This window comes from Pelodiscus sinensis, chromosome 9 (genome assembly GCF_049634645.1).
Source record: "Pelodiscus sinensis isolate JC-2024 chromosome 9, ASM4963464v1, whole genome shotgun sequence".
NCBI lineage: Eukaryota > Metazoa > Chordata > Testudines > Trionychidae > Pelodiscus > Pelodiscus sinensis.
Window position 1 is genome coordinate 8,589,902 of NC_134719.1, and position 11,921 is coordinate 8,601,822.

At 42.6% G+C, this 11,921-nt stretch overlaps 1 protein-coding gene across 1 annotated transcript in view; it reads right to left on the reverse strand.

Moving 5' to 3' along the window:
- Window positions 1-5,746, reverse strand: part of TTC39A (tetratricopeptide repeat domain 39A) — an 81,942-nt gene extending 76,196 nt beyond the window's left edge. The window contains exons 1-2 of the mRNA XM_006126422.4: window positions 5,396-5,746; window positions 1,692-1,796 (exon numbers count right to left, since the gene is read on the reverse strand). Coding sequence (XP_006126484.1) covers window positions 1,692-1,796; window positions 5,396-5,430 — 140 coding nt within the window. The 5' untranslated portion in view covers window positions 5,431-5,746. The remainder of the gene's footprint in view (window positions 1-1,691; window positions 1,797-5,395) is intronic.
- Between the last annotated feature and the right edge of the window lie 6,175 nt (window positions 5,747-11,921).

Consider the following 11,921-nt stretch of genomic DNA (forward strand, 5'->3'; position numbering starts at 1 on the left):
TCGCAAACTGTGGCAGAACCTGTACTCGCTGGTAAGAACAACTGGAAGAGTAGGTTGCATGTTACGGAACAAACTGTTTGGTAGCCAAGAGTAAACCTTTCATTCACCATAGGGCTTATCTAGCTGGTACTTTTGTCCTTACCAGAGTAGGGATACAAAGGATTAACCCGTTACCCAGTAAGTATCACTCTTAAGGATGCTTAGTGGAGAAGCCCTGCTTGTGGGGAGGAGGCCGGGAGTAGCTGGGCTGGAGCAGCCCTTGCCTGCAGCAGAGGCCACTGTAGCCCAACCCCGGTGAGAGGAAAGGAAGGCCTCCAGCCCCGGTTGAGTGGCCCACTTTGCCCGCTTCCCCTTTAATCAGTTAAACAGTGTTAGCACATCAATTGAACATGATTTTACATCCCTAGACCAGAGGGATGTATATTTTAGTCTATACGAGCTTGTGCATTGCCTGACAAGCAGAGAAAGTTCTCTATTGGGTTTTAATGGAAGCAGGCCTACAATAGAACCTCATTAGCCAGCACTAGGGAACTTTTAGCAACATGGATAAGATAGTCCACTCTAGCTTGTCATGTTCTAAAGTTCACACCCTCCTGATGCATACTACAGCACCAGATAGGAAACCCTGAGATGTTGCTGATATAGTAGATGAACAAAGTATTATAACCGCTGATTAGCACCATTCCACTTATCTATACAGGCAGTCCCCGAGTTACGCGGATCCAGGAAACCAGCAGACCAGGGAGACGGGGAGCAAAGCTGTGGAGCACGCGGGCAGCAGGACAGCCGCGGCGCGTCTGGGCTGTCCCGCTGCCCCCGTGCTCCGCGGCTTTGCTCCGGACGCCTGTGGTACAGCAGCTGGGGCGCTGCCGGTTGGTCCCGTAGCGCCGCTCTGGGCACTACTGGACCAACCCGGCAGCACCCCAGCTGCTCTGTCCCAGGCGTCCTGATTCAGCCACTGCTGGTCAGTTTCAGCAGTGGCTGAATCAGGATGCCTGGGGCAGAGCAGCTTGGGTGCTGCTGGGTTGGTCCAGTAGAGCCGAGGAGCGGCGCTACTGGAGCAACCCAGTAGCACCCAAGCTGCTCTGCCCCAGGCGTCCCCAAGTCAGCCGCTGCTGAAACTGACCAGCGCTGACTACAGGAAGCCCGAGGCAGAGTTGCTCTGCCCCAGGCTTCCTGGAATCAGCCACTGATCAACTTCAGCAGCAGCTGACTTGGAGACGCCTGGGGTTCTTAAGTTGAATCTGTATGTAAGAACTGGCATCCAGATTCAGCCTGTTGAAACTGATCAGCGGCTGATTCCAGGAAGCCCGGGACAGAGCAACTCTGCCTCGGGCTTCCTGTAGTCAGCCGCTGGTCAGTTTCAGCAGCGGCTGAATCTGGATGCCAGTTCCGACTTACATACAGATTCAATTTAAGAACAAACCTACAGTCCCCATCTTGTACGTAACCCGGGGACTGCCTGTATCAGAATTGGTGTGGGGCGTGTGGGAGAAATATTTCCTTCTTTCAACACTAGAAACTTACTACTTATGACCTAAAAAAGATTATTTTATTTTCTCACCTCCTCCAGTCCAAAAGGACTACTATTTATCTGTCTAGTGCTCATAGAGTAGTGGCAATTGTATTGAGAAATGAAAAAACAAGAACAAAAAACAAAGCAAAAAACTGGTAACAGGTATTCAACTTACTTCGCTTGTAGGGAAGCAAGGGCCTCAGGAAACTTGTTACTTAGGAATAAATCCACAGCGGTCATGCATTCATCCAGGGCCACATTCAGGTTTGACACAGATGATCTGTCAAAAAAAGAAAGAATGACAAAACCTACTACTTCCGTTCCCCTTTTATTAAACCTCTCATTTCTTAGAAAAGTGTTATTATTACAATTCCACTAATACACCACATAACAACTAACCCCTTATCCTCACAGTAAATATGCAATACGGAAATAAGAAAGTCACTGTCACTTCAGATATTCCTTTATCTGTCCTTCATTCCTTCTCTCTCTCACACCCTGACCCATCACCTTCTGTCAGTTTCTACTGTCCAATGTTAAATCTCTTTGCATTAGGTCTAGAACACAAAATGCTCTCGTCGTGGTGCCATGTCATCATATACAGACCCAATGACTGCACCTAAAGAAGCACCATCCTCACATGATGACATTTTCAGATTCAAATTAAATCCAAGACTCAAACAGCCCTGCAGATTCTAGGCTAATTGATCGGGGGCAGGTCTTTCCAAGAATTGAGATCACTCCATAAATTTTAGGATTAGAGGTCACCCTTTGTTCAGTGCAATTCCTGAATGAATTAGAAAATGCTACAAAGACAAAGTAGCCTTTGCCCCAGCCGTGGAGAATAAGTAGTGCTATTTGTCTCTTTGCACCCCAGAACAAATGACTAAACAAGCTCGTGATGCCACAAAGTTTTGGTTTGGGCCATTATACAAATAAGGACCAGATACAAAGTCTGGATCCTGACCTAAACTCTTCCAAAGTTTGGCAGTGGTTGCACCCAGGATTTTGGATCAGGTCCATCTATAAGATCTCTAGAATATGGGCAAAATGAAAACACCGATTAGACCCTTTCTTTATCCTACCTACCTCATAATGTAAGAACAAGAGCTCTTGGGGAAATTAAGGAAAATATTTCCACATACAACTGCCTATCAGTCTACAGAATTCATTGCTACAGTGGAATTAGAGTGTCACATGTTGTGCCTGAATTATTTTGTAATCAAAATATTAGTAATTAAGGATGCTAGAAATTGGGAAATAAATCTCATGTTTGCTGCGATAAGCTGATCATTGCAGTGGTTAGAAAGGAATTATTCCTTGAATAAGCAGCATCACTGGCGAATTGCATCAGGGGTTCCCGCCCTCCCCATCTTGTGCAGTCCTGCTTGAAACAAAACACCGGACTTGCGCGACTAATGGTCTCCTACAGTGTAGAAACGACCAAGTACATTGTTGCTGGAATGGACTCTTGGCAGTACATTTAAACCACATTTTCTGCAGCCATTGACCACACAGCACGAGAAATAAATGTCACTACAGCTCTGTGCATTCAAATAAATTACAGTGTCAGACCTGATGTGCTAGTTTGAGTAGTAAACAGCCGCAAAATGCAGTGAAAAGCCAAATGCAGCATATCAGAATCAGATGTCTACTTCATTGTCTGGCTGCATATGTTTTCTTCAGGAAACTCTGAGATTATGGCCTGATGCATCTGGCCAGGCTAATGAATGCTTCTCAGAGGGTGCAGGATGACTAGTAATGGGATAATAGATCAATTGAAAAGTTCTGGCCAAAGTTCAGCATGAGGCATAACATTGTTGTACATGACACTGTAGAAAGAACAGTAGACCTTGCTCTGGCAAGGTTAATGTACCCTGGGAAATGTCAAAAGAGTTGAAATATGGGTATTTTGCACCTTTTAAAGAAAGACTGCATTGCATTAGTGCATGGTGCTCAGGCTAGTTTGGGTTATTTTTATAAAGTAATAAAGACTCATTTTCTCCCTTCCTAGGGTTGCCAGATGTCCAGTACTCTACCGGACAGTCCGGTATTTGTGCTCTCTGTCCAGTAAAAAAACCAGAAAATACCGGACACACGCAATGTCTGGTATGTTCTGATTTTTCCGGCTGTGCACCTGACAGAAGCCTGGCATGGGTGAGGGGAGTGGCTGGAAGGCGGGGCCACAATCGGCACTAGGAGCCTGTGATTGCGCAGAAGCCTGGCTGGGGTGGGGGGGAGTGGCTGGGACTGCCAGCCACTCCCCCCGCCCACGCCAGGCTTCTGCGCAATCACAGGCTCCCAGTGCCGATTGTGGCACCGCCTCCTGGCCTGGGTGTCCCAGCTGGGGCAGGGCCGTGATCGCTGCTCTGGGTGCATCAGAAGCCCAGAAGCTTAGCAGGGGCGGGGAGAGGGGGTGGCTGGGAGGCGGGGTGCGATTGGCACTGGGAGTTCTCTACAATCATTTCATCTGCAGGATAAAAAGGAGTTCTTCTAAATTCTTTTATAGCCTTAGCTTTAGAGCAATAGAAAACAATGAAAATAGCATGCACATTTGCACAATTACTTCTAAGCCTCTTTACATAGAGCTGGTGTAGGATAAAGACTGTTTATAATAAAGTTAAGTATTAAACATAGCATGTGTGTTCGTGGCAGTGGGGTTTTTTTGGGGAGCTCCACAAATTTTTAGCCAGCGTGTTCAGCATTTTTTGGGAGACCATCTGGCAACCCTACCCTCCACCTCTCCCTGACTTTGGTTGCTCTAAGTAACTGTCCTGTGACTTGGAATCTGTCTTGCGTCCCTTTAGGAAAAATTGCAAACATAACTACTGAACGGAAAAAGAAATCAACCTTGAAAACAGGAAGTGTGCCAGCAATCTCACTCTAATAAGAAAAGGATCAGAGTTCAAAATGAAGCAACGAGAGGTTAGTAATTATACTGAGGATTTTGCAAAAATATTTCTTTTAAAAGTAAAAGACTTTATTGGGGAAAAAAAGCATGATTTTTTCCATGCTCAAGAACCAGGTTTACAAATTTGAGAGCAACACACTATGTGGCAGTGTCTCATAATGCCTGTGTCATCACACTTCTCAGTTGTACTGCCTGTTACTCTGCTCCCGGAAATATCTCAGTCACCAATAAACCCCAAGTCCCAATATTTCCGTGAGCCATTGTGCGTCTAATACGATATCATGAATACAGTACATGGTAACACTTACAGCTCCTCTCCAAGCCTGTTTTATTGTACTACAGTATTTTAAAACTATCATCTGTAGGGTGAATGTATGATCATTTTTATTTGCCCCTTGTTACCTTAGGCCCTTCAGTATAACAACATGCTTAAGATTGCTCTGAAACATGCTCTCATCTGCACCATTTAAATTCTCTAATTTGTTTTGATTCTTTACCTTTGCACAGAATGTTGATTTAAAAAAAATACAAACATGCTTCCTTGTGAGACTCCTTTTTGCAACAGAGAAGTGCTGGAAGTTATACACTGTACAAGCTCAAAGTATAGCTGAACTCTTAGGAACGCTTTCTAAAAGAATGCTTGACACAATCTCCCACTCTCTTCTCAGCTGCCACAGTAATGCAAGTGACACACCTTCCTAGCAGTCTAATGAAACTGGACCATTCCACGTAGTCAGTAAGTAAAGAAAGCAGAATGTAAGCAGGTAAATGCCATTTAATTATGCAAATGATACAGATCCTAGTCTGTTAATATGGTAATTCAAAGAAGAAATACTTTAGAGAAGGCTGAACATTTTTGCAAACTGATTAGTCATGCTTCAGTGGGTTGCACTGTTTCTCTACTGCCTTAGCTGTAAAATCAGCACTATCTCCAACCCAAATATAAGCAACTGCAAATCTGTACTTACCCTAATAAGTCTCCGTTGTTTTTCGACATGGTCATTTGCCCTGTAAGGTGAATGTGGAAACCATCAGCGAGAATTACCAGAAGACATCTAGCAGCAGGCACTCACCACTACTTAACCAGCTCAGAATGAGAGTCACACTAGGGGCAGGGCATGGTCTGCCTGCTTGCCTGCAGAGCACAGCATATCACTGATTGGTCATTATGATAAAATAAAGGGAGTTTCTGTAGTTCAGATTTAATATCCTATGCATGAGTGACTTGGGACTCGTGCCCTGTGCCATGCTAGGCATTGCTCATTCCGGTCAGACTCCTCCCAGTAAGGGCAGAAGCAACTGAACAGGGACTGCTGCTCTACCGGGAGGGTTAATAAGGGCCCCACCCATTTAGGGCCATCCCTCCCTGCCCAGCACCCCTGCTCGACCCATAATTGTATAGTGGGTGGAGACACTGCCCTTCCTCCCCGCCCCATCACATGGACGTGGGAGAAAATTGCACAGAGCCAGCCAAATGGGGGTGAGGAGGGGTTTTTTTTTTTTTTAATGGAGATTGCCTATCTCCTAGAACTGGAAGGGACCTTGAAAGGTCATCAAGTCCAGTCCCCTGCCTTCACTGCAGGACCAAGTACCATCCCTGACAAATTTTTGCCCCAAATGGCCTCCACAAGGATTGAACTCACAACCCCGAGTTTAGCAGGCCAATGCTCAAACCACTGAGCTATCCCTCCCCCTCAACAGTGATGTTGAGTTTTTAAACAATCTGTTATCATGTTTTCAGCCAGGCCTCATACACAACCAGATTTGCTCCAGTCTCAGTGTATGTCTACACTTGCACCCTCTTTCGAAAGAGGGATGTAAATGAAGACATTTGAAATTGCAAATGAAGCCAGGATTTAAATATCCCGTGTTTCATTTGCATATTCACGTTATGGCGCTATTTCGAAATAACAGACGCTGTTAAGACAAGGTTATTTCGAGAGAAAACCCTTCTCTCAATATAACCCTTATTCCTCAAACAATGAGGTTTACCAGTTATTTCGAGAGAAAGGTTTTCTTTCGAAATAACCGTGTCTTTACAGCGTCTGTTATTTCGAAATAGCGCCATAACGTGAATGTACAAATGAAGTGCGGGATATTTAAATCCCAGCTTCATTTGCAATTTCGAATGTCTTCATTTGCATCCCTCTCTCAAAAGAGGGTGCTAGTGTAGACATACCCTCACAGACAGAGACAAACACCTATTGGATTTATATAAAGAATTTTTAAAACTGAAATAACCCACCTGGAGAAATGAAAAAAAAGATTGACAGAGCCAGACGAGTACCAAGGCATCAGCTACTTCAAGATAGGACCTACAAAGAAAATGACAGAACATTGCCTATAGCCCCCAACAAACTCCTCTAGTGCATTATTAACAATCTACAACCTATCCTGAAAAATGACCCCTCACTCTCACAAGCCTTGGGGGGTCAGGCCAAACCTCACCTAGGGTATGTCTACACAGCAAAGTTATTTTGAAATAACAGCCATTGTTTTGAAATAACTTTACTAGCGTTTACACAGCCAAACCGCTATTTTGAAATTAATGTTAAACTAATAAACTAAAAGCAAAACGCTATTTTGAAATGTATTTTGTGTGTAGACGTGTTATTTCGAAATAATTTATTTTGAATTAACTATTTCAAAATAAGATATTTCGAAATAACGCTAGTGTAGACATACCCAGACAACCCCCTAACTTCAAACAAATGCTTTCCAATAACCTTGCAGCACATCTCCATCATATCATCCAGGAACCCACCCCTGGAGTCAGTCCCGATGCCAGCTCATTCTACACATCTATACAAGTGATATCACAGGACCTAACCACATAAACCACCACATCAGAGGCTTGTACAGGTGCACATCCACTAATGTGATCTATGCCATCAAGTGCCAGCAATTCCCCTCTACCATGTATATTAGTTAATCTGGACAGTCTCTATGACAAATGATTAATGGACACAAATCAGATATCTGAAAAGGCAACACAGAAATCTGCTGGGAACATTTTAACTTGCCTGAGCACTCATTAATGGATCTAAAAGTCACCATATTATTTCAAACTAATTTCAAAAGCCAGCTGGACAGGGAGGCTACTGAACTTAATTTCATTGACAAGTCTGATTCCTACAACAGAAGTCTAAACAAAGACATTGGCTGGATGGCCCACTACATTCCACATCCTAATGGCATAAAAAACAAACAAAGGGTACTTAGAGTGGGTTACTAAGTATTCTTATCAGCTTATTTAGCGTGGACATTCTAATTGATCATTTCCCCTTTTTTTCCTTCATTTTCCTCCTCTTCTTCCTCTCTCTGTGCTATTTATTCGAAAACTGGACCCCTTAAACTCCATTCATCTGAATAAGTGGGTTGTGCCCATGAAAGCTCGACACCATCTACAGTTTTGGTTGGTCTCTAAGGTGCTGCAAGACTATTTGTTGTTTAAGTTTTTCCAGTTACAGACTAACATGGCTACCCCTCAAACTTTTGTGCCTTTTATGAATTCCACTATCACAGCCAGCAGTTCCTTTGCTGAGCTAGCCCCTAAAGGGTGCAATCTGCTTGCTCAACAATTGTGTCAATCCTTCCTTCCATCCACACATCACAAACTTTCTTCTTTTAAAAAGAAAAATTAAGGCTGGTTTTAGGGTTATCAAATGATTTAAAAATTGTGTGATTAAATAAATTAGAGTGGTTAATCATGATTAAATAATAATAAAATAGCCTTTATTTTAAATACTTTTGGATTTTTTTTCTACATTTTCAAATATATTGATTTCAATTACAACACAAAATACAAAGTGAACAGTGCTCAACTTTCTATTTTTTTATTACAAATATTTGCATTGTAAAAACAATTTTTTTCCAATTCATCTCATACTAGTGAACTATCTCATGAGCCGCTTATTGCCTACTTTGGCTTATGCCCAAATAAATTTGTTAGTCTTTAAGGTGCCATGGGACTCTCAGTCTGTTTCATCAAAAACAAACACGACTATCCTTCTGAAACTTACTTGCCTCAGCGATTGGCAAAACAAGAATTAGGACTGAGTGGACTTATAGAGTCTAAAGTTTTACACTGGTTTGTTTTTGAGTGCAGTTATGTGACCAAAAAAATTCTGCATTTGTAAATTACAGTATCACAATAAAAAGATTACAGTACAGTATTTGTATGAGGTGAATTGAAAAGTACTTTTTCTTTTGCATATCATTTTTACAATTCATCTATTTGTAGTAAAAAGTAATCAGATAAAATGAATACTGTATACTTTGTATTCTGTGCTGTTATTGAAATCAATATTGAAAATACAGAAAACATCCAAAATATATTTAATAAACTTCAATTGGTATTCTATAGTTTAACAGTGTGATTAATCACAATTAATGTTTTTAATAGCAATTCATTTTGAGCAACTCATGTGAATTAATTGTTGATTAAATGACAGCCCTTGATGATTCTGTTTTAGTTAAACCCACCAATACCTCCATATTTAGGGCCTTCTCCTGCCCTTTCATAGAATCACTTTTCTAGTTTGCTATATTTGTTTGCAGTTGTCAAAAGGACAGTTACATTGTTTTTCATTTGTGGTTTTTATTACTTATGAAATATTCATACTCAGGCTTGGGGATGTGGTTGGGGTGCTTTATAAAAATAATTGTAACATCTTATCACTTAGCTCCCTCTATTCTCATCGACTTCAGTCAGAATTGAGAATATTCAGCATCTCTGCAAAAGTGCTCACACATAGCTTGATTGGGCTCTTTTTGCTTAAATATCAACTTCGAGTGCCTGCTGCAGTACTGTCCCCAGGCGCAGCATAGAAAATGGTATAATTATTGGCCTTCTGGTATATTTTTAAATGGTAAATCACTTTTAGAAACACAGAATCAAGGTGCTTTTTGTGATTACAATTATTCTGAGGAGTACAAGATCTTTTGAAAAAGGGTTTTATTTTTGATCAATCCCTGTCTAAATTGCCATTTTTCTTTCGAAAAGCCCCATTTCAGAAAAAACGTGGCCACCATTATACAAATGAAGCGCAGAAAATTTAAAACCCGGCTTCATTTGCAATTTCGAAGTGTCTAATTTACATCCCTTTTTCGAGAAAAGGGATATAATCTAAACACAGCCTAAGAGTTTAGCCACTGATGTCAATAGAGCCAAGATTTAATTGTTTTCTATTACATATTTTGTGGCTTCTACTACCAATTGTTTGGTTTTGGATGGGTTCAGCTGCATATTTTTTAGGGCCTTTCGTCTCCTTTAAGTTTCATCTAGTGTAGTACCTGTAAGTTTCAATTGTCCCAGGAGAATGTCTTTACTGTATAAGCCAAAGTACAATTAATTAAAAGTGCCATGAAATTCTGCCGTGCACTCGGAGAATGTACTAGCTTGAGCTAGCACACATCTTAGCATTTCTTGGGGGAAAAAAAAAACTGTAGCTCTCAGCCGGATTTCCTCAGTTAATAAGCTCGATCAATTCCCTTCACTAGTGCTGCCAAAACGTGCTTTACTTAGCCAATTACTGTGACCTGAACATTATACTGTTGCAATCTGGCTTTCTCCTGCTGCTGTAGAGTAAGCAGTAGGCCCAGAAGTGACCAATGCCATTTAAAAAGAACCTTCACTTACACAAACAGTCTTTAGTGGCTTGGGCATCAAAACAAAATGTTTAGTGGAGATGTAGCAATCTACCCATTTTTGCTTAATACTATTGTTCTTAAAGGAAACCTGCACCCTTTGGTGGAGTTCACTTTGCTTTGGGCAGAAGCATTTCTTGCCATCAGTGAACTACAATTGGAAATAAAGCGTTACTCACCGGTGCAGTAACTGAGGGTCTTTGAGATGAGCATCCCCATGGGTGCTCCACGCCAGGCACTGGTACATCTCTTTGTCTTCTCATGGAGATTTTTGCAGTAGGCCCCTCTGGGTCGCACCCCCCCACAGAGTTTGTCTCAAGGCCCCCACTCCCACCCTTTGAACAGCTGCATGTGGGACCCAGAGCCCTCGGGTTCCTTTCTACTATAGAGGCACTTTGAGAAGACAAGCATCCAGGTTTCCTGAAGTGTGCAGTCACTATTGTAAGGAATTTGGAAAAAACTCTGGGGACTGTGAGGAGTCCATAGGGAAGAACTGTGTATGGGTAGTGGGCAGTCCCTACTGTACATCTCAGAAGACATCCATGGGGAGGGGTGTATAGTGACGTGAAAATAAGCATTTTGCAGGTTGAGGGCTGAAAACCTGTCCCCCTGCTCTAGTACTAGGATGGTTGTGGAGAGAGTGAGCACTTTGAACCTTTCTTTCTTTACGAATTTGATTAAGCATCTGAGGTTGAGAATTGCTCTCCATTCTCTGTTCTTTTTGGCTATTAAAAAATAGTGAGAATAAAATCTTTTCCTAATATGTTGCTAGGAAAGAGGTCCTACAGTCCCCAAGTCGAGGAGATGGTCTACCCCCTGACACAATTGTTCATGAGTGGGGTACCTGAAAAGGGATGAAAAAGGAGATGTATAGGAAAGGGGATGGTGTAGCCAGATCTGATGAATGCTAATGCCTGTTTGTTGGTGGTAAATTGCGAGTAGTTCCTGATAGAAGTGGCTAGAAAAATGGAGGGTTGAGCATGCTAGAGAGAGGAAGAAACCTTCCAGACCCTCGACCAAAACTTCCAGTGTGCTTATTTGAAGATGGGGGATGAGGTGCTGCAGTCAATAGTGATTGATGATGCTGTGGCCTCGGTCTGTGTTGTTAGTCATATGATCTATGTTGTTGAGAGGAATAGGAGTATCTATTTCTGTGCTATGGTTGGTATCTAAACTGGTGTCTGTTGCGGCAGGGGTCTGCATGCTCAGGAATCACAGAGTGGCTCGAGAATCCTTCATAAAGCGAAGCACCTCCTCATTGGTTGTCACTGGAGACTGTGGTGGAGTTGCACCAGAAGACACTCCTCATGACTATTGCTCGAGCAGCCCCCGCCGTGGTATCAAGAACCGCTTGGAATGCAGCAAGTGCAATTGTTCGACCTTCTGTGATGGGGGCTTGAAATGGCTGGTTTTTGTCCTCTGGGAGATCCTTCATAAAGTCTGTAAAGTTAGCATAGTTTTCGTGGTCAGATTCAGCGAGACGTGTGGTGTCATTTGCCACCCTGAATTGGAGTGTGGCTGAAGTGTAAACTTTGCAGCCAAAGATGTCCAGTTTCTTATCTCTGTCTGCTGGGAGAATTCTAGACTGTTGTCATTTAAACCCTTTGGATCACAGCGTACGCTACTAGTGAATTTAGGGTGAGGTGGGTGAAGAAATATTCTGAGCCCTTCGGGGGCATGTAGTACTTGTGATTGACCTCTTGCTGGTGGGTGCTGCTGTGGCTGGTGTCTGCCCCCTGATATGGCTGGATCTAGAACTGTTGCATTGACGAGTAAAGCTAATTTAGCCAAGGAGGGTTGCTGTATTATGTCACTCAACTTATGTTGTGTTTCTGACACTGCCTC